At 51.2% G+C, this 23,251-nt stretch overlaps 1 protein-coding gene across 1 annotated transcript in view; it reads right to left on the bottom strand.

The window, feature by feature from the left end:
* The window catches only part of ptpn4a (protein tyrosine phosphatase non-receptor type 4a), an 85,239-nt gene that overhangs the window by 5,051 nt on the left and 56,937 nt on the right, over positions 1-23,251 (bottom strand). The window contains exons 14-26 of the mRNA XM_064326727.1: positions 15,501-15,635; positions 14,630-14,788; positions 11,519-11,675; positions 10,928-11,011; positions 10,765-10,821; positions 9,631-9,787; positions 7,418-7,584; positions 5,842-5,932; positions 5,697-5,758; positions 4,633-4,779; positions 4,320-4,448; positions 3,816-3,964; positions 941-1,076 (exon numbers count right to left, since the gene is read on the bottom strand). Of these exons, the coding sequence (XP_064182797.1) occupies positions 941-1,076; positions 3,816-3,964; positions 4,320-4,448; positions 4,633-4,779; positions 5,697-5,758; positions 5,842-5,932; positions 7,418-7,584; positions 9,631-9,787; positions 10,765-10,821; positions 10,928-11,011; positions 11,519-11,675; positions 14,630-14,788; positions 15,501-15,635 (1,630 nt within the window). The remainder of the gene's footprint in view (positions 1-940; positions 1,077-3,815; positions 3,965-4,319; positions 4,449-4,632; positions 4,780-5,696; positions 5,759-5,841; positions 5,933-7,417; positions 7,585-9,630; positions 9,788-10,764; positions 10,822-10,927; positions 11,012-11,518; positions 11,676-14,629; positions 14,789-15,500; positions 15,636-23,251) is intronic.

Here is a 23,251-nt window from a genome sequence, read left to right as displayed (position 1 = left end):
CTGGTCGGAGCCAGAAATGTCAATCGTCAAAAAACCCTTTAAAGCGCTGACCAGTCATTTGAGACTATAATGTCACATGGTCTAATTTGTCTAGAACTTCTGGAAAATACTTGACCGGCCTGTCAGCTAGAATTAACGGGCAAAGGGTCATAAAGGAAGAGCCAGCCGGACCAGAGGCCCAGAACTGGAGAAACCCAAATAACAGAAAGCTTAGCTGTGGTTGTATCTGCCTTCAGCTCCAGGTCATTATCTTATTATTGACCAAATTTCAGTCCCTAAAGTTGTCTTTATATGGAATTAAGCTAAAGTTAAGGGCAGTGTCTAGCCACAGGATGTTTGTTTAGAGTTAAACTCATATTTTAATCCTGATATTTATGTTCATTTGCTGAAATAACATTTCTGGTTACCCGTCCTACTGAAAGCACGGCGGAACAAATGCTTGAGGTTTTTTTGTTTCGGCTAAATTTACGCTGGATCACATCCCTGCACACTGAAAACAGCCAACCGGCAGTATCACAGTCAGCCAGCCAACGGGATCCTAAGTCTTAGGCACAATGGCGTTTACGCAGAGGCGCTTGTCAATGTGCATTATGCATTGTGGAAATGCTAAACCCAACGCAGCACTCCTGCAAGGCTTCTTTCCGCACGCTCCGCACACAAAGCGGGAGGAGAGCGAACGTAGGAGAACCGCTCGCAGGAAGCGCCGCGGGCGGATTTTAAACCGTAAAAAACTCCACCCAAACTGCTACGCCACAAGCTGAACATCATTCAGACTAACATCGTATCGCAACATCAACGCAAAAATCATTCACTGTGTTAGTAAACGATCTGATGACATGTGGCCAATTTCCCATTTAGGATTTTTCTACCCCCCCCCCCCCCACAAAGGACGTCCGGAGCGAGGAAGGCAGAGCGAAAGAGGAGGAAGAGGAGCACTCACGGGGGTCTGAATCATCATGGCCCTCTGGTCTCGCATCGTCCTCACGATGTCCAACGGGTACACGGGCTGATTGCATTCAATCAAACACATCGCTGTTTCCATGGTGATCAGCACTCCGGTCCGGCCAATCCCGGCGCTGGGAGACACGGGGAGAGAGAGAGAGAGAGAGAGAGCATAGGCTGTTATAATCTGGGTTCTGCTCAGCGTGGGGGGGGGGTCCTACCAAAAGGAGAATGAAGGACATTCACTCAAGAGGAACAGCATCATTTCTATACTCCTCTCGAACACCACTCACAGAATTACATTACGAAAAGGCTCCTTCCTTCTAAAAACATGCTGCCGTTTTCCCCTTCCTGTTTACTCGCGTGTTTTTAATGAAATCCTAAATCCAAAGATCCTTCTGAGTCAATAAAGCCTTCAATCTGCTGACTGCAGCCGAACACAGACCGCCTTTAAACAGAACGGACGTTTACTGCAGGTCACCTTAGGTCATCTCTGACTCACAGACCGACAATTTCATATAAAAGAAAGAAAAAAAAAAAGCAGAAGACAAAAACACTTTGCTACAAAGTGCGCAGTAAAGGGACTGCGCAGACAGACTCCTGGAGTCAGACAGAGCCCACACCGGCCCAGCTGAAGACGCAGAGGGGAGAACTCTTCGCGCTTCGTTTACAGTAAAGCGCGCGGCTCACCGGTCACCTCGATTGCGTCTGGGTTGCCACGGTGACCGAAGACACCGCCCCTCCCCGCTGTGACAGCGCCCTCGTGCAGACTGCGCCGTTCCACAGGCGCTCAAAGAGCCCGGCCGGCTAGGCTAGGCTAGGCCGCGCCCGCGGCTCTGAAGCGCTCCCGCTCTTTAAATAGCCGACGCTTTCAGCCGTGAACGCAGCGGTCCTTCACACGTCTACTGTACTCACAGCACATTCACAGAGTACAGCAGCCCTGCTCCACCCCGTCCAACACTATGAAAATTTAATCTTTTTTTAAAGATGTTTTTATGTCTCTTTCCAAAGTGCCTTCCAGACAGCATTTCTATTCAGGTCAAGATTTTGTGTACTGGGGCAAATATTCCAAAATAGAGGCAAACGTGGCAATTCACTTTCCGGTTAGATTTGTGCTTTGAGCAACGCACAGTCTGTGTTTTCACTGGTATTATTTATGTTTATTACAGACACTATGAGTAGTACTATTAGTTAAAAATCTTTAAAATCAAATTTTTTTAATCACTCATGGATCAAGATGAAGTAACCACTGAAAAAGCACAAAATATTTGACAAATAAATTATGAAACCTAAAAGACCTTGAAGTATAGACACGCCAGGTTTGGGACCAAACAGGGAGCGGGGATATGCAGAATTATTGCATCAGAAGCCCGCTCAGACAGCAGAACATCTGGAGTACTACCTGCAGTGTACCACCAACAGAATAAACCCTACCTGCAGTGTACCACAACTGGAGTAAACCCTACCTGCAGTGTACCACCAATAGTGCAAACCCTACCTGCAGTGTACCACCAATAGTGCAAACCCTACCTGCAGTGTACCACCAATAGTGCAAACCCTACCTGCAGTGTACCACCAATAGAGTAAACCCTACCTGCAGTGTACCACCAATAGAGTAAACCCTACCTGAGGTGTACCACCAATAGAGTAAACCCTACCTGCAGTGTACCACCAATAGTGCAAACCCTACCTGCAGTGTACCACCAATAGTGCAAACCCTACCTGCAGTGTATCACCAATAAAGTAAACCCTACCTGCAGTGTACCACCAATAGAGTAAACCCTACCTGTAGTGTACCACCAATAGTGCAAACCCTACCTGCAGTGTACCACCAACAGAGTAAACCCTACCTGCAGTGTACCACCAATAGTGCAAACCCTACCTGCAGTGTACCACCAATAGTGCAAACCCTACCTGCAGTGTACCACCAATAGAGTAAACCCTACCTGCAGTGTATCACCAATAGAGTAAACCCTACCTGCAGTGTATGACCAATAGAGTAACCCTACCTGCAGTGTACCACAACCGGAGTACACCCTACCTGCAGTGTACCACCAATAGAGTAAACCCTACCTGCAGTGTACCACCAATAGAGTAAACCCTACCTGCAGTGTACCACCAATAGAGTAAACCCTACCTGCAGTGTACCACCAATAGAGTAAACCCTACCTGCAGTGTACCACCAATAGTGCAAACCCTACCTGCAGTGTACCACCAATAGAGTAAACCCTACCTGCAGTGTACCACCAATAGAGTAAACCCTACCTGCAGTGTACCACCAATAGTGCAAACCCTACCTGCAGTGTACCACCAATAGAGTAAACCCTACCTGTAGTGTACCACCAACAGAATAAACCCTACCTGCAGTGTACCACAACTGGAGTAAACCCTACCTGCAGTGTACCACCAATAGTGCAAACCCTACCTGCAGTGTACCACCAATAGTGCAAACCCTACCTGCAGTGTATCACCAATAGAGTAAACCCTACCTGCAGTGTACCACCAATAGAGTAAACCCTACCTGTAGTGTACCACCAATAGTGCAAACCCTACCTGCAGTGTACCACCAATAGTGCAAACCCTACCTGCAGTGTACCACCAATGGTGCAAACCCTACCTGCAGTGTACCACCAATAGTGCAAACCCTACCTGCAGTGTACCACCAATAGAGTAAACCCTACCTGCAGTGTACTACCAATAGTGCAAACCCTACCTGCAGTGCACCACCAATAGTGCAAACCCTACCTGCAGTGTACCACCAATAGAGTAAACCCTACCTGCAGTGCACCACCAATAGAGTAAACCCTACCTGCAGTGTACCACCAATAGTGCAAACCCTACCTGCAGTGTACCACCAATAGAGTAAACCCTACCTGCAGTGTACCACCACCGGCTCATCCTTGCCGGCCCTCTTGCCGCGCACCAGGCTGACGAAATCCAGGAAGTCGGTGGAGTCGTCCGGCACTCCGTGGTCGGGCCACGCCAGGTACTGGATCTGGGTCAGCTGCCGGCTCTCCGTGGTCTGCGAAAGCACCCCACCCCCATCCCCGTTAGTGCGCGTTTCCACGGAAACAAACACTGAGCACCACGGTCGGTGTCACCATGGGGAACAGGCAGTCTGTGCATTCCGCACTACTGCAAAGCACGGTCACCATGACAACTCTGAGAACTTCACCATGGTAACACAGTCAGGCCTCTGCTCTAATAGTCACAATCGCCATGGTAACGGCCTACCGCTCCAAAGCAACTCAGTCGAATGCCAGGGGAACACAATCGGTGCACGCAAGCTACACGATACAGCCCACAGACTGGTGAGATTTTATCAGCAGTCATCAGGGTAAACTGTAGGGAATATTCAAGCGGGTTTTTAAACTCACTTCCAGGTTGGTCAGAGTCATGTCCCTGACGAGAAATGCAGAGTTCCCTTCTTCAGACAGACAGGCCACCTGGAAGTTTCCGTAGGTGCAAGTGACCGAGGGGTTGGGCCAGTACTGATGACACTTCACCTGGGGAACGACGGCAACACCTGCATCAGCTACGTTTTTGAAGAGAGGGAGCAGCCGATAATATGACACAGAAACGCCTCTTTCAGTGCGCTTTATATGAGCCAATCAACCTCAGTCCCTTCAGTAAGCAAGTCGTTAGACTACTGTGGACTGGGGGGGGCGGAGGGGGGAGGGTGCGTCATACCCGTCCTCGCTCCACTTGGGTGGTGAGCATGACCACCATGGAGGAGCCCTGCTCCCAGGTCATCTGCCAGAAGTCTGGGCAGGTGTTGGGCAGTGGCCCCTGGCAGGCGATGTAGCGGTTAATCAGGCTGGAAGCAGGGATCTCCATCTGAGGGGGGACAAAGTCAGACGTGAGACAGGTGGCAAGGTGACCTTGCATATGTGTGTGTGTGCGTATGTGTGTGCGCATGTGGGAGTATGCATGCGTGTGTGTGTGTGCGCGCGCATGTGGGAGCATGCATGAGTGTGTGTGTGCGTGTGGGAGCATGCATGCGTGTGTGAGTGTGTGCATGTGGGAGCATGCATGTGGGTGTGTGTGTGTGTGTGTGTGTGCATGTGGGGGCATGCATGTGGGTGTGGGTGTGTGTGTGTGTGTGTGTGCATGTGGGTGTGTGTGTGTGTGTCTGTGCGTACGGGAGTATGCATACATATGTGTGTGTGCATGTGGGAGCATGCATGTGGGTGTGTTTGTGTGTGTGTGTGTGTGTGTGTGTGTGTGTGTGTCGCGTCGGGTGCATGCATGCTTATGTGTGTGTGTGTGTGGGAGCATGCATGTGGGTGTGTTTGTGTGTGTGTGTGGGAGCATGCATACATATGCGTGTGTGCATGTGGGGGCATGCATGTGGGTGTGTGTGTGTGTGTGCGTATGGGAGCATGCATACATATGTGTGTGTGCATGTGGGAGCATGCATGTGTGTGTGTGTCTGTGTGTGTGTGTTTGTGCATGTGGGAGCATGCATGTGGGTGTGTTTGTGTGTGTGCGTACGGGAGCATGCATACATATGTGTGTGTGCATGTGGGAGCATGCATGTGGGTGTGCGTGTGTGTGTGCGTGCGGGAGCATGCATACATATGTGTGTGTGCATGTGGGAGCATGCATGTGGGTGTGTGTGTGTGCGTGCGGGAGCATGCATCCTTGTGTGTGTGTGCATTTGGGAGCATGCATGTGGGTGTGCGTGTGTTCATCTTGATCTGCTAAAGCCACTTGAGTGGAGAGATATGAAAATGAAGAGCACGTCTGCTCACATTGATGTAATTTGCATTGATGTAGTCGTCCGCGCCCTTCAAAATAACACGCGTTGCGTCATCTGCAAGAAGAAACAGGAGTCCACGCATCAGAGACCGTTGCGCATCCAGCGAAAGGACAAGAAGCAGGTGGGGATCTACTCACAAGGTGAGATGTCTCTGTATCGGTTTTTGGAAATGTTCTGAGGTAATTTGGCACACGACATGGTCATTCCAGGCCTTTTCCGGTACAGTTGCTGCAAAAAAAAAAAACCCAAAAAACACCAGTAATGTTTATCGATTCACAGACAAATGTTTCTTTAAGTATAACACGAACACAAATGTGTCATGCATCTGACACACCCCTTCCCTATCACACGTTAGGCCCTCTTGTTTATCTGCTGGGATTGCATTTCAGAAATTTCAGATTGTAATCTTGCATGGCCCTAGATCATATGATTTAGACAGCCTCTGGGTGGAACCATTTTTGCTTCTTTTCACCTAACTGATGGTTCCATTTTGATTAAGCACGATGCAAGGTAACCATTATGCAAGATTATTGCATGGAATCACAACTACAAAGTCTCCAGAGTTCAGCTATGATACTATATTTAACCAAGTGCAGCACCCATTAATGCAATACTAATACTACTAGCCTTCTACAAACTAAAGAATTGCACAACCGATGCAAATGAAGTAGTGCTCGGTTTTATGTTTGAGGGGTTTAAAATGCTGGATTCAGTCATTTAGATGACAAAATGCTGAACAGAGTAATGTCAGCTCATTTACCGAGCTTGCATCTTTGCATCTAATGTGAATTACTTAATTATCCTGTTTTATTTTATTTTTGCATAAAAACCCCACCTAAGGTCCCAAGGCAGCTGAGTGAGGAATTACAATACTGCATAATCTACCAATTTAATTTAGCACAGCTATAATTTGCTCCCAGAACAACTATATTAGATATAATTATGGAGTCTGACTTTTCTGCAAACACACACACACACACACACACACACACTATACAGGCGTAGTCTGGCTGAGATCTCCTCAGCCCTTTCCTGTACATACTCTAAACCACAACCTCTCTCTCTAATAGCATATCGAGGGGAAGCAAACAGGAAGCTGTCGAGGCTGCTGAGAGAATAACAGGAAGTAATAGGATTTCACAAAGACATAACCTTTTACAGTCAATAAGCAGCGATTCTGACTGAGCATTGGATGCGAACAGTCACTGAAAAGAGACTATTTTAAATCAACTGAGACCAAAATGCAGCATTAACCAAATGTAGATTTTTACAGTTGAAAATGAGGGCTATCCTTTAATTACCTTGATGATGGCTGGTTCAAAAATAATAGCTTTAAAATGAAAGAGGGCCACAGTGGTGTAGAGGATATATAATCCTGACACAAATCTACTCAAATTTAGTCAAAAGGGGTAAACTGCCTACAAGACCATGCTACTCCAGTCGTGGAGGACTGCCGGTGCTATGGGAGGTCAAAGGAGCCGGCAGTCACTAAACCAAACGCATTCAGACTGAGCTGTCCTGACCGAACCAGTTCTGTCTCGTTGTGGGGTTATGAGAGCATTGTGGGTACAGCGGTCTCAGTGACACTGGCGTGCCAGTTAAGGGTCTGCTGTTGTGCATGTGGTTGTGTGTGTGTGGGTGGGTGTTGGAAGGGTCTGCTGTTGTGCATGTGGTTGTGTGTGTGTGGGTGGGTGTTGGGGGCTTCAGACTCACGTCAAACTGAGCCAGAAGCCCGCCGCTGCTCAGACCCTCCTTCAGCTGCTGCATGGCCCCCCTCCAGGCGTCCTCGTCCAGCTGGGACGGGTCCACCGGGGACTTCTCCGGGATGTACTGGAAGTCTGGCTCCGTCTCCAGCTTCTCCTCCACCACGTCGTAGATGGCTGCAGGTCCCCAAAAAAAAAAAAGGGGACGAAATGGGTTGAGGCAGCCAAAATTAAGACTGGAAAATTCTAAAGACAGGAGGCTAATTTAAAAGTAAGCAGCAGCGAAGGCTACGAGCCGCCACAGAAACTGACACGTGGGCTTGATGGTAAAACGGTAAAAGCAACTCCGGAGGAGAGGGGACGAGAACAATGTACAGATTAGAGCCTTCAGCTGGACCAAAAAAGAAAAGCAAACATTGAATATCGCATTCCAAAAAATAGACCGGATTATATTTGAATATCTACTGATAAATTTGCACAATAAGCACACTTTTAGGTGCTTCCTGTGATGAGCGTTTTGTCCATAAGGGGGTGCAAGACCGGCTCAAAGGCGAAGGAAGCTAACATTCCACTTGGATTTAAAATTGTTGATGAACAGTGACAAAACTAAGCAGGGCTTGTTAACCCTTAGTTACTAGGTAAATTGACTGACAATATTATACGTTTTAACAGCAAACTAAAGTAAAAAAAATTAAATACATATGTATAATTTCCATGTCGTAACATAAATACAGTCAAGACGACGACTTCTAACCCAACAATTAAACCCTTCATTTTCTATTTACCATGACATTCTAATTCTGTAATGACCTGGGTTACTAATTACGAGCCGTTGCTGCGATGAGAAATTCAAAAACAGCTCAGTTTCAATCGGGCTGCCTGTGTTAGCGGCACCGTCCCATCAGAGATGACTTGGCAGAAGACCAAGATGCTCTGCTTGGGTAGAGACGGGCGCCGCGAGTCAGTGCAGCGTTCCCCGCTGAGGTAAACGCGCGCTGCGCTCGAGCAGATTGGGCAGGAACGCCCAGGCGTTTCTGCGCTGGCTGCGCAGCGGATCTCCGCCGCAGCAGAGGATTCTGGTCAGCCGGTGGCACAAGCGTAGCTTTCACCTCACGCCGCTGGAACACCTGAACTCCTAGACAAATGCGAAGTCTCGCAACCACGCTAGCTAGCCTAGCAGTTGATTCATATGAAAATGTCACCCTATCATCCCCGCCCCAAACCAACGTGTACGGCTGGTGGTACTTTCTTTCCACACGTCATCATCGCCTCTTGCCGCAGAACACTAATTAGCCGTGGTGCTTCCAAAAATTCAAAACCTGATTGGCCATGTACCAGGGGTAAAAAGGTCAGGAAAGAGCCATCCTCAGAAGAAAATGCGCTTTCCATCACACGGCACGCACATAAAACAATTACACATTCAAATGTTAACTTTTAACGATTTGAAAAGCAAATTTCTCCTATTTCGAGGAAAATTCACATTCGCACTGTCTGACAGAGCCGTGGTGGGGAAGAGCGCCACTGCCTGCAGATAAAGGCGGTCGGAGAGAAAGGCCCGTGAGGGTAGGCTTTGCTGCAGGAAATAAGAAGCTGCAACCCCCCGAAAAGACAAATCTCTATCCTCGCTCTTGGACAGGTACGCTCAATAACCTTCCCCATGGATGAGAGGCTAGGCTAGATTTCCAGCTAACCAAGCAATCTTTTCACACTATTGGAAGAGATGAGAGGCTATTGTTTCACTAAAAGTATGTCAACAGGAAGAAGCAGTGAATCAGGGATTATGCATTATGCTAGAGCGCTACAAAGGCCAAAAGGATGCTGGGATACGCAGCAAAAAGCACCGAGTATAAATCGAAGGAGGTTATATTGATGTTATATAGTGCCTTTATTAGACCATGCCTACAGTATTGTGAAAAGTCATGGGCAACAAGCCACAAGAAAAATACAGAGGCTCTTGAAAGAGAAGTGTGGCAAGTGGGTGGGGGTCTTGTGCCTGAGCAGGGACTGTCATATGGGCAGGGCCTGGAGTATGGGTGTGGCTCAACGCTGTGACAGGGTCCAGTGTATGGGCAGGGCACAGGCGTACAGGCGTGGCTTGAAGCAGTGACAGAGCCTGGCATATGGGTGGGGTTTTGCGTGCGGATGGGGTCTGCTGCACAGGCACTGCCTGGCGTATGGGCGTGGCCTGGCCTGTGGGCGTGGCCTGGCGCGCAGGGCCCTCACCATTGGGCCGGACCAGCAGGATGAGCTCCCCAGAGTGGCTCTCGCAGCTGGCCTTGATGAACATGACCACCTGGTCGTGGGTGTGCTCCGAGATGTCCCGGCCATTGATCAGCACCACCTGGTCCCCCTCGTTCAGACGAGGCACGCACAGGTCAGCCTGGGGGCGGAGTCAGAACAGTGAGAGTTACCACGGCGCCGCATAGAAGACCCCAGCTGCAATACACCATCTAATAACACCCTAATATGCCTCTATTTAAAATGCATGGCTACACTCTGAAAACCACAAACCGCCCAAAGCCCTTTATCTCTAATGTAATGCAGGGCCTGAGCGCCACACTACCAGGAGACCAATGAGTGTCACCAACTCTCAACCAGCCAGTATCACACTGACAAACAAACACGTGCATACGTGCACACTCTCAATCACACTCTCTCACTCATACACACAGACGGGCACACAAACACACACACACACACACACACAGCACAAAGAGACACAAACCAACACCTCATCTCATACCACACTTCTATCTAACACACACCACACGACATACGCTCCCAATTTCCAACTATCAGATACAACATAACACCCGGACTCTCAACCACACACTCTTACTCATACACACACACACACACACACACACAGACACATGCACACACTCAATCACACACACTCACACACACACACACACACACACAGACACATGCACACACTCAATCACACACACACACACACACACACACACACACACACACACAGACACATGCACACTCTCAACCACACACTCTTACTCACACACACACACACACACACACACACACAGACACATGCACACACTCAATCACACACTCTCACTCATACACACAGACGGGCACACAAACACACACACACACACACACAGCACAAAGAGACACAAAGACACCGGTCATGCTCACATGCACACGTTGCTGATCTAAGATCAGCAATCAGACATTACGGCTCTGCATTATTTCCCTGAGCGATACAGGATCAAACATTAACAGGGCTGCTGTGTGCAGTTACAATCCCAGCGGTGTTCCCTCTCCGGCGTAACCTGCTCCAGGACACAGGTACAAACCCGGGGGGGCGCGGGGGGAGACGAACCCAAAACCTACCGACGTTCCGGGAGCCACCCGCGACACGATGACAGGCATCTTCTGATCGGCGCCGCCCTAGAGGCCAGAGCGGGACAGGCGTTAGAGAGAGAGCCGCCGTGCGGTCGCGTGGTTCTGAGGGAGGGGCAGACGGGGGGACAGATGGGGGGGGGCGGTGCCTCACCTTCACGTTGAAGCCGAATCGCCCGTTTTCGTCAGGCCTCATTTTGATCAAGACCAGGTTGTCGTGAGGAACGACCCCGTTCAGCTGTGGAGAGAGAGGAGGAGAGGGGAGAGGAGAGAGAGAGGGGAGAGAGACAGAGGAGATAGAGAGGGGAGAGAGACAGAGGAGAGAAAGGAGAGAGACAGAGGAGAGAGAGAGGGAAGAGAAAAAGAGAGGGAAGCGGGGAGAGAGGGAGAAGGAAGAGAGAGAGAGAGGAGAGAAAGAGAGAGAGAGGAAAAGACAGGGAGAGAGAGGAGAGGGAGAGGAGAAGAAGAGGGGAGAGCAAGAGAGGAGACAGAGGAGAGATGAGGAGAGGGAGAGAGCAGGAGAGAAGAGGAAGAGGAGTAAGGCAGAGAGAAAGGAAGAGCATGTCTTCAGATGGAAACAGTAATAAAGCAGCTTGTGTGTGAAGGAAAGGTAGTCTGAGAAGAGCCCTGGAGAACACGTTACACGCGGTCAACTGAACCGCAGAGGAGCGGTTTAAAGGGAGCGTGAGCTGGAGCACTGTGTTCATCCGTCAGCTCAGAGGCGTCGGGGGGGCGGCGGTCTCACCATGGACTTGTCCGAGGCCGGGACGTCGTACATCTCGTTGACGTGGTTGTCCAGCTCCTGCTGGGAGTGGGACTGGATGATCTGGCTGTACACGGTCTTCCGGGACTGTTTGGGCGGCAGAGCGGGAGGCTGCCCATCGATGGTACCATCCGGAGACCTGGGGGAGGGCAGAAAAGGAGAGAGAGAGATATTTAAAATTTTAAAACCCCTTTTATTGAGACATTGTTCCAACACAAAAAAAAAAACATGACTTCAAAAAAAAAAAAAAAAACAGCCCACACAACAACAAAAAAACCCATTAACCCAGCACAGGCATAGAGCGAGAGAGAGAGAGAGAGAGAGAGAGAGAGAGAGATTGACAGACACAGGAAAGTCATTACTGCCACAGCCGGCTGAGGGGGGGTGTACAGGTGTAGAAGATATCGTTTTGGCCTCTACAGTGATAGAGCGGCTGTAAAAACAGACACGTCTGGAACCTGACGAAGCCGAAGAGGAGGTCACAGGTTAAGCGAACTCCATTTCTGAACATCCACCCTCCTGATCCCATACTGAAGAGTCAGAGAGAGGCAATTCGGGAAGCGTTCTCCCGCCCCGTGTACCCCCGTGAGTTCTGCCAAACCTTCAGTTTGTGGGAGGCAGGGGAGCATTTGCCGTGTAGCTCAGAGGTTTTGGGTTCGATTCCCGGCAGAGAACCGCTGCTGTGGTAACTTTCGGGGAGACGCGCTGACGTCTGGTTCTGACCCCAGAAACCCCTGCAAACTGGATCATCCAAACAATCTCCCCCGTAGAGGAGCACTGGCTGCTTTAGGAGGGGGGCAGCCATGTGCACGGTGATCCAGCCCGAGTCACACAGTGACATACAGGGCGCTCTGTAAACAACACACAGCCCCGCCCTGCCAGCACGCTAACGCGCTGACCAGAGTCGCATCAGCGCTTCTGACGGGCCGAGAGGCCGGCAGGTGCGAGGACCCCGCCCCTAGACGCCCACGCCCACCCCCACCCCAAGCTCACCCCCCCCTCCTCCCCCCTTTCCGGCCGCCCCCCCCCCCAGCCAAGAAAAACAACCCCGGACACAACTGCGTTTAACTCCATCAGCTTCAATGCATGCACGTCGCGAGCCCTGCACGTCGACAGAGAACCAGGAGAAAGCTGTTTTCCTGTTGCGAGATAAAGAACTTAATGGTGCGTCCCACTGTAGCGCATTAGCATAACAAGCTGTGAGCATTAAGCATTATGCCCACAGCCCAGGCTCCAGGTCTTTATGTTTGCCCAGCCAAGTTCCAGCCTCATTATGAATGCTTAGATGACAGCCATGAAAGCAGCCTGCTTTGTAGTCTGGAGGCAGAGCTCGATGCTACAGCCCAGAGGCCATTTACATAATAAAAAACAAACGGTTCAGAAACATTGGTAAAATAAACAGAAACGTGGAAAGGCGGGAGGGGGTGGGGGGGTGAGAGAGGGAGGTGCGCGTGGGAGTGTAGTGAGATTATACATGCGCAAGAATTTGCTATCCACCCCACCCCACCCCACCCCACCCCACCCCACCCCACCCCCCCTCTCCCCACACAACCAGCTCAGCCACCGCTGCAGCGTGCATCAGCGCTCCAGTGTATGTTTACCCTGCACCGGGGGCTGAGTGTATCAGACTTAATTACAAACAGGACGTTGTTTTTTTCTCCAGCGCGTTCAGGAGCGGTGGCGAGGAGGCCCGTCTCGTCAGGGCAGCGGGACACCCGGCCACGCGAAGTCAGCCGGGAGACGCTCGACGCCGGGGCTTATGGGGGCTCGAGCGCTCGACGAACTCCCCGACAGACTCAAAAAGACCGGGGCGGGTTTTCACGAGCACTGGAACCGAGGAACGCGCCTCTTTTAACGAGCGCGTTTTTACGGGGTTCCTTTGAAGCGTTTCGTTTGGGACCGCTAAGTGGCCTCTGAGGCCTGCAGGGTGGAAGTTCGCTTTCAGACTTGCGGTCGAGACAAAGAGGAGGGGGGGAAAAAAAAGTCTCAATTTAAAATAAGACGGAAAAAAATCCAAACTGCACTGTTGTTTGCGCAATTAAAACGCAGACTCGCCCTGTGAGGAAAAAAAGCTCTCAGACCTAAACAGCGCCAGGTTGGTTTCCGTTTGGCTAACAACAGGCTAACAGAACTCAGTAACCCCCCCCCAGTACATTTGTGACCTTAGCTCTAGAATGGCCATAGTACCGTCACAATCTGGACTGAAGAAAGTACCCCAGACCACTGGGGGGCAGGCTACCCAAGGGGCCACCCTCAAAGGGCAGCCAATTCTGCACGGCATGCAGCACAGTTTTGGCTCTTGTGGCACAGCACCCTGTGAAAACTCTCTAGCACACGACACAGTCCGAACGCTACCGGAGAGTCTCTTAACCTGCGAGACTCCACCTTTAATACCACCTGCTTCCCTGCTCAATGCACAACCCACACATGGGCACCCGCTTCCCCCAGACGGCCCTGGCGGGGTGTTGAGAACGGACAGAAGGAGCACTCATCCAGCACACGTGGAGCAGTCATAAGAACCGACCGCGAGGGACTACAAGTCCCAGAGGCTCACGAGATGGCGGCAAGGCCGTTGCCTTCACGTGACGTCCTCTGGGCAGACGCGCCTACCTGGGGAGACCAACGCAGCCCTTCGGTTTTTACGGCTGGAAGCTTACTGAGGAGACCGAGGCGCGGGTCGGCCCCAGAGGGGACAGGGCCTGGGCCACCACCCACACACGGGATGAGTTTCTGGTTTCCGTACAACACGCTCCCCCAATTTTCCAAACAGCAGGCTCAGATCAGGCTGCTCGGGGTTAATGTAAAGCTCAGGTGCTCGAGGCCCATAAAAACTGATTCAGGATCAGCAAACTCCCACTAACAAGGACAAATCATCACTAAGGGAGAAGCCTCCTCTGACCCAGGGTCAGTGAACTCACATTACCATGGACAAATCATCACAGCGGGAGAAACCTACCCTGATCCAGGGTCAGTTGAACTCGTGCTACCGAGGACAAAAGCTCACTGAGGCAGAAGCCTCCACTGACCCAGGGTCAGCGAGGAGGGTTCATCAGCCCAAAGGGGCGGAGGAGCGGGGCGGGGCGAGACGCTTACGGTGACGAGTCCAAGCTGATGCTGTTGGCCTGGGTGGAGGAGGCCGACTTGTGGTTGGCGAAGACCTGCCCGGGCGAGGTGTGGATCACGTGGTCCACCAGGTGTCCGACGGAAGACGGTCGCAGGCGGGTCCCCTCTTGTGCAAACATGGAGTTCCGGCTGTGGGGTTTGGATTGGGGGAGGGGGGGAAGGCATAAGGGTTCAGTCTGGCTCAGAGCACTGGGCCGTACCAGTGAGCAGGATGTCTGAGGGGGAAGACGGCATCTGGCAATACCTGCCTGTGTGTGTGTGTGTGTGAGAGAGAGACAGAGAGAGAGTGAGAGTAAGAATGTTTGAGAGAGAGTAAGAGTGTGTGTGCATGTGTGCGTGTGAGAGAGAGAGACAGAGAGAGAGTGAGAGTAAGAATGTTTGAGAGAGAGTGAGAGAGAGTAAGAATGTGTGAGAGAGAAAGATGTGTGGCATGTGTGCGTGTGGAGAGGGGAGTGGATAAATGTTGAGAGAGAGTAAGAGTGCAGTTGCGTAGTGAGGTGGTGTGTGTGCATTTGTGAGGCAGTAAGAGTGTGTGGTTCCTCTAACAGGCTGTGTTGGACACGATGCATTTGGAGCTGCTGCTTCCTGACCTGATTTCTCCCCCAGAGCTGGAGGGCTGAATGCTGCACCCCCCCAATCCCCCAACCCCCCCCCGCCCCCCCACTCTCATCCCGCTCTTCTGACTGCCCCCCCCCCCCGAGCATCCGTCCCCCTCCCCCCAGCTCCACTCCAGCCTCAGACACACAGTTCCACTCCCGACTCTCTACCCAGAGCACAGGATCTCGGTGTTTGGACAGGGCGGGGCAGGGCGAGGCGGGGCAGGGCGTCGGCCGGTACTCACTGGTTGGGGGTGCCGGGCGGGGAGCGGGTGGGGAGGCTCTGGGTCTCCAGCCGCTCGTCCGACAGGGAATTGCGGCTGACGGATTCCCAGTCCGTCCCGCTGATCAGCTTCCGGGCCAGGGGCTTGCTGGGAGACCTGCAGGGGGGACAGGGGGACAGAGAGGGGCGGGGCCCGTCACAACCCTGAGCCCAGAGAGCGGGGGGGCAAACGAAACGAAACGAAGCGCCCCGAACGGAAAGCCCCGCTGGCTGACCCCGCGGCCTCGGGCTCCACCGCGCTCTCCCGACGCCCGGGGAGGACGGCGCTGTCACAGTGCATTATGGGATAGTCTCGGCGTGCCGTGCCGCTCTGAGCCTCAGCAGATCTGTTCTACACGGTCGCGTGCGAAGCCGTACGCCAGCGTGCGCACGCCTAATGGACACTGACACATTCAGGCACTCCTCCGTATTTGCTCTGATGGACCTCCTGCGTCTGCCGTGAGAAGGAAATGAGACTGAAAAGCGGGTCTTGTCCTCGGATGGTCTCAGAACCTGAAGCGTACGACTGCCTCAGACCACATTTCTTCCCCCGATCAATTTCTCTCCCTCGTATTTACGATTTGTCCCAATTTGAAAATGGACAGTTGTACTTGTATTATCTTACAGGGTGCAGTGCTCTTGTTGTTCCAGCCCATTAGCTGATCTACAGTTACTTTGCAGTCTGTCAGATAATCTGCGCAGTCGCTCTACGGTCAGTCAGCTGATCTGTGCAGTCGCTCTGCAGTCTGTCAGCTGATCTGCGCAGTCACTCCGCAATCCATCAGCTGATCTGCGCAGTCGCTCTGCAGTCCGTCAGCTGATCTGCGCAGTCGCTCTGCAGTCGCAGCTGATGCGCAGTGTCTGCAGTCATAGACGACTGCAGTCATCCAGTCTTCAACGATCTCGACGCTACAGTTCGTACTATCTGCACAGTCATTCGAGTTATCAGACGATCTGTAGTTGCTCGACTATCAGAGACTCCGTCCCTACAGTTCGTCAGCTGATCTGCACAGTCATTCTGAAGTCTATCAGACGATCTGCGTAGTTGCTCTGCAGTCTATCAGAAGATCTGCGCAGTCGCCCTACAGTTCGTCAGCTGATCTGCACAGTCATTCTGAAGTCTATCAGACGATCTGCGCAGTCGCTCTACAGTCAGTCAGCTTATCTGTGCAGTCACTGCAGTCCGTCAACTAATCTGCGCAGTTATTCTCCTCAGCCAACACCGCAGACAGGCCAGGATCTGGCTTCACGCACCGAGGTTCAACTTCCAGACAGGCTGCGAGCAGCAGCCAAACCATTAATGACAAGCCTGCCCCGGCTGTGCCCTCCGCACCCCACTTGTCCCCGGCATCGCGTGCGGGAGGAAAAAGTTTCATAAATAATTAAAGCGACGGAGTTGGAAATAGCACGGGCGCTCCAGAGCCTCCCGCGGAGAGAGAGAGAGACGTTTCCGTGAGAACGACGCGTTCGGCGGCGGCGGCGGCTGCGTTCCTGACGGGGACAGACCGTGCGGGGTCGCGGCCTCTCCGAACCCGCCGGCATCTGCGGCGCCCTCGACGCGACGATGTCCCAGCGTACGGGCGCTGGCGAGCCCCGCGAGGCGCTACAGGAGAAGCTTCGCTCGGGGTAGCCGCCGCTGGCGGGCGCAGACGGTGAGATGCTGAACGAGGCAAAGGGACGGAAGCTCAGCCGCACAGGTACCCATCTCCCCACGGTCTGCGCACAAAGCCCGGTGTGCAAACCGCCGTCACGCTTCATTCTCTGCAGCAGAGCAGTGCGGCTGTACTTTCTGCAGGTCTGTTTCAGGCGGACGCAGGTGAATGTATGCGAAAGGCAACCTGACCTCAGAGGTCAAAGGTAACCGCTACAGAAGAACCTGGGTCACGACTGCCCAGACGGTGAAAACAGGTGATCCCCCTGACCACCCCCCCGGGGACCCCGAAATGTATCTTTACTGGTTTTTTTTACACATTTTACATTTAAAACTCAACTCCTTCTAAAAGGCGAAAAGGAACAAAGGCACATTTAAACACAGACGTTCACCAAAATCGCGAAAATCACAGCACAAACAACTACGCAAGAAAAGAAACCCGGTCTACAAATTTGCAAAATAAGAAAACAGTCAAAGGAAAAAACCCAATCTACAAATCAAAAAGCACACGATGTCCAAAACGACGATGGCAAAGACAACGATTATTCTCAGATACTCTTTGCTTTAAATGGTTTACAAGACATCAGCAGTACGTGCGCTCGGGAATGGGGGCGAAGAGCGGGTGCCCCTCCTAGGGGGGGTGGACTACACTACTTTTCCACCGGACCCCCGAAAAGCGCGGCGAGAGGCCGTTCCCTCCCGCGATCGCGGGCGAGCTGAAGCTTCCTGTGCGCTCGCGCGGGCGAGCAGAAGCTTCCTGTGCAGACCCGCCGCCCCACCCGGAAGGCGCTCGGGGCGGGCGGAGCGGAGGCAGGGTTCCGAGGGATTGAGAGAGAGAGAGAGAGAAGGAGAGAAGGAGAGAAGGAGAGGGGGGTACCTGTGGGAACGAGCGGAGGGGCGAGCTCCGCTTCCAGCCGGGCGCTTCGGTGCCGCTCTGTCCTCCGGAGCGGAGGGGAGCGGAGCGGAGCGGAGGGGAGGGGAAGAGGGGGGAGAAGGCGTGTTTTTTAAGGTCTTCTCTGCGCGCTCGAGGGCTCAGAACCCGCTGCTGTCTCTGCAGTCGCTTCCTGTGCGGCTCGGCTGGCTTTCTCAGAAAAGCCCTGACCACAGCGAGTACCTCTGCATGTGTGTGTGTGTGCACGTCTGAGCGTATGTGTGTGTCTGCGTGTGTGTGTGCATGCCTGTGTGTGAGTATGTGTGTGTGTGTGTGTGTGTGTGTGTGCATGTGTGTGTGTGTGTATGCACGTCTGTGTGTGTGCGCATGTCTGTGTGTGAGTATGTGTGTCTGCGTGTGTGTGTGTGTGTGCATGTCTGTGTGTATGTGTGTGTGTGCATGTCTGTGTGTGTGTGTGTGTGTGCATGAGTGTGAGTATGTGTGTCTGTGTGTGTGTGTGCATGTCTGTGTGTGTGTGTGCGTGTGTGTGTGTGCATGTCTGTGTGTGAGTATGTGTGTGTGTGCATGTCTGTGTGTGTGTCTGCGTGTGTGTGTGCATGTCTGTGTGTGTGTGTGTGCACGTCTGTGCGTATGTGTGTGTCTGCGTGTGTGCGCATGTCTGTGTGTGTGTGTCTGCATGTGTGTGTGTGTGTGTGTGTGTGTGCATGTGTGCATGTCTGTGTGTGAGTATGTGTGTCTGCGTGTGTGTGTGCTCATCTGTGTGTGTGTGTGCATGTCTGTGTGTGTGTATGTGTGTGTGCATGAGTGTGTGTGCATGTGCCTGCATGCATGTGTGCACGCACATGTGGATGTGTGTGTGTGCATGTCTCCGTGTGTGTATGTGTTTGTGTGTGCATGTCTGCGTGTGCGAAAGGGTGTGTGTTTGAGTGTGTGTTTGTGTGAGCATGTCTGCGTGTGTGCGTGTGGGTGTGTGTGCATGTCTGCGTGTGGGTGTGTGTGTGTTTGTGTGTCTGCGTGTGTGCATGTCTGCGTGTGCGTGTGTGTGTGTGTGTTTGCGTGTGCATGTCTGCCTGTGCGTGTGTGTGTGTGTGTTTGTGTGTGCATGTCTGCGTGTGGGTGTGGGTGTGTGTGTGTTTGTGTGTCTGCGTGTGTTTGTGTGTTTGTGTGTGCATGTCTGCGTGTGCGTGTGTGTGTGTTTGCGTGTGCATGTCTGCGTGTGCGTGTGTGTGTGTTTGTGTGTGCATGTCTGCGTGTGGGTGTGGGTGTGGGTGTGGGTGTGGGTGTGTGTGTGTTTGTGTGTCTGCGTGTGTGTGTGTGCATTAGGGATGTATCCGAATCTGAATACGGTATTCGGGAAGGAATAATGCGATGGAAACAGATATTTCTTCTACCTGAAGTTTCTCGTTACTATTCGGATTCGGAAAAAAAGAAAAGAAAAAGAAAGTCAGCTCCATGTCGTGTTCTCATAGCCTCTATCTAACCTATCTAACGTTACACGGGCAGAGAGAGAGAGAGTGAGAGAGAGAGAGTGAGAGGGGTGGGGCGCACCCACACCAACACACACCAACAAACTTTGAGCCACTGCGCTGCAAAACGTTTAATAAATAAGTTCTGTGCATCAGCCATTATGTTTCTTCAAATCGATTCATATCATTGTGGATGGCCACTAGATGAAAATGTCCATTGTGTTTGCAACACAGGACTTTCATTTCACTAACTAGTCGTTTCATTGACTACACATTATTGAGAAGTGATCTCTATATTCTGTAGTCGCCCCCACCGAGTCAGCGCACAGCAGGCAGCGGGCTGAAGAGCTGACCGTTCCCGGCTATCACTCAGGGGAACTCTCGCATCGAGGAGGAGGTGCGGGAGCTAGCGAGACACAAGCCTGGTGTGGCAGCTGGATTTCTTTCAAACCCCCGCCACCTATACATCAAAATGAATCTTAGAACCTGTAGTTTTTTGCTGTATGTGTTAATTTCCTCCATTAAAAAAAAAAAAAAAAACTGAGTCTAAATATTGAAAAAAACGAAGTTTTCCCCTGTATTTCAGTCAATATTCATCGGTTTAAGATGTAACATGATATATGTATCAGTCATAGGTCTTGGCTATAATGAACACGAAATCCATTCATGGTAACAGTTGCCACCAAGGGAAAATATGAGGACATCTGATGGTTTGCAGTCTATCCACACTAAATAAAAACATAAATAAATAAAAATAAAAACAGGCAAATTACTATTACTGTTATGTAGTTACTGTTGTAAAGTAGTAATTCACGTTTCCCTAGCGAATTGCAGTAACGTGAAAACACATAACAGAAACGCGAACGCAGCATTATTGGAGATTTAAGATTATTCCCTTCTACTGAATGATATGTTTCTATATATCTTTACTGCAAAACAATATTTCGGTTTAAAAAACATTTTTTTCTGTTTCTAATTGTTCAGTGTACCCCATTTAAAGGGGGGGGGGGGTTCAGACAGTTCATAAAACTTAGTTTTGTTAAAAACAAAAAAAGAGAGAGAGATGAAAAGTACAGTTTGAGGATGGGGAAATATATTTCATAATTAATTATATGCCAATATTAAATCAATTTGATGCTTTGAAGGCACAACAATTGCATTGCCAATGAATGACATAGGTTAAAAATAAACATTGCGGATGTTACGTGATCCTGCTCAGTGTAAAACCACGCCCTACTTCCTGTCTTGTACCGATACAGATACACGATATTGTTGTTGGTTGAAGAACAGACACAGTAATGGGATAGCGCTCTAATGCACCCAGTGTTGCATGTCTGCGGTTTGTGACTTGAGTGTGATGCATGTCTGCATGTGCGTGTGTGTGAGTGTACTCGTGTGTGCATGTCTGCATGTGCGTGTGTGTGAGTGTTCGTGTGTGCATGTCTGCGTGTGTGTGTTTGTGTGTCTGCGTGTGCATGTGTGCATGTGTGCATGTCTGCGTGTGCGTGTGTGTGCGTTTGTGTTGTTTGCATGTCTGCGTTTGCGCGTGTGTGTTTGTGTTGTTTGCATGTCTGTGTTTGCGCGTGTGTGTGTTTGTGTTGTTTGTGTGCGTTGCGTGTGTGGTGTGATCTTGTGTCGGCGGTCTCACGCGTCGTTCGTGCACGTGCGCAAGGCTGCGAAATCCCGGCCGCAGCACCACGAACACAGACGCGTGGGAACAGACCAGGACGCGTGAGGGAACAGACCAGGACGTGTGAGGGAACAGACCAGGACGCGTGAGGGAACAGACCAGGATGCGTGAGGGAACAGACCAGGACGCGTGAGGGAACAGACCAGGACGCGTGAGGGGATCTCCCATTCCAGCAGCTCCAGGCCGCTGTGCTGGAGCAACCCCGCCTGCGTCGGCTCCCATTCAGACATGAATCACAGCTCCTGGAGTACGAAGGCTGGCTAATGGCGTTTAATTAGACGCTTTTAATAACTCACGGGGGATGACGTACCCTCTCACGGCAGGCGTTCGCGCTGCAGAGAATGAATATTCCGCACTCCTCAAAGGACTTTTAATCAGTCGGATCGCTCCCTAAATCATCAGACAAACGAAATGACTCGCGTTTCTGAAACGCGCAGTTGGAAAATGGCTCTTCGCGAAAGCGGCTACATTTGTCCTCGATTAAAAGACAGGCCTACAGCCGAAAATGTGCACACCTGATCACCTGAAACAGAGCCATTTGCGGCAAATGAACAAAGCAAAATGGCAGTAAGCCAAATACTGCTCAGTGTTAAAATATGTTTCAGCACAACGTGAACTTTGACACATTGTAAACGATGTTAAAATCAAGATATTGGCTGCAACAAAACAAAAAAACAACAACCAGGAAACATGGTGGCACTACAGAGCCAGGGCTGGGTACCCTGACGATGGCTGCATCTCAAACGGTAGGAAGCTGCCACACTGCATACGTCCTTAAACGTGAGCTCCCTCTGAAGGCTCCCCTAAACCCTCTAAATGTGGCTGGTACTCTCCGTGAAAGCGTTCCAGTTAGCCGTTTTCCAATCTTCAGTGTGATAACTCAGTGAACGATCACCCCCGTGACAGGAACTGGCACACCGCGTAAGGATCTGTTCCTTTGGTTCAGCTCTCGGTAATTTGCGAACTTGCCATTCGCGGAAGCTGCAGCTATACTCCCATTTGACAAGTTTCACCACCGCGCTGTGCTTTAGCGATTAGCCAATGACGGCATCGATCCGCTTGAGCTGGGCGCGCTCTCAGAGCCCCTCCCCCCCGTCGACGTGACCGAAAGCAACAGTTCCTGAACGGAAAGCACAGGCGACGCGAAGGAAGGAATCTGGAAAGGAACCGGGTTAGCGACGAGTTCCGCAAGTCGCTGCGGCTCCACAATTCCCCCTCCCCCTCCCCCTAATGTCTCTGTACTGCAATGACGAGCACTCGCCTGAGTTAAATTAAAAATAACTGGCTCACAGCTCAGCTCTTTGATTGCGTGATAATGTAGCCTAAATAAAACATGAACGAAAAAGAACGTTTTTCCAATATGCATTTCCACACCGATTCTGTACCAATAAAGCTTTACACTCGTTTGCAATCCTTCCGCAGCCACAGCCTATAGCCCCCGTTGCCAACGCAACTGCCGTTCAGCTGTTTTCGGCCGCCGTCATTTTAACGGAAGCGAGAAGCCTGAGGCCCGCGACCCTGGCCAGGATAAGCGGGTATAGATAATGGATTGATGGATGGAAGAAGTCGGAGGTAATCGCAAAGACTCATTGGATACCCTAATCCGCAAAGGATACACCCGCCGCTGCCTTCAAAATCGTCTGAAAGAAGGCACCTTAGTAGGCATAATTTTTCGCTAACTTTCCAATGAGACGCGCCGTCATGCTTCCTGCCTTGGAAAGCTGCCAACTTTCCCATCGCACAAAAGGGTTCACGAATCATCTGTACCAGGAACTACCGGGAACCTTGACAGTTCCCGGAATGCGTTCCTGTTTCTGTTTCCACGGAACTTTGAGAACTGTAACATACCCCTGCCTTATTTGTGATACTGAATCAGTAACTCCGGGCTCCAGTACTCCTGCCTTATTTGTGATACTGAATCAGTAACTCCGGGCTCCAGTACTCCTGCCTTATTTGTGATACTGAATCAGTAACTCTGGGCTCCAGTACTCCTGCCTTATTTGTGATACTGAATCAGTAACTCTGGCTCCAGTAC

The sequence above is a fragment of the Anguilla rostrata genome, chromosome 3, assembly GCF_018555375.3.
Source record: "Anguilla rostrata isolate EN2019 chromosome 3, ASM1855537v3, whole genome shotgun sequence".
In the NCBI taxonomy this organism is placed as follows: domain Eukaryota; kingdom Metazoa; phylum Chordata; class Actinopteri; order Anguilliformes; family Anguillidae; genus Anguilla; species Anguilla rostrata.
The sequence above is the reverse complement of the archived record's forward strand: the minus strand, read 5'-3'. Positions and strand labels throughout refer to the sequence as shown.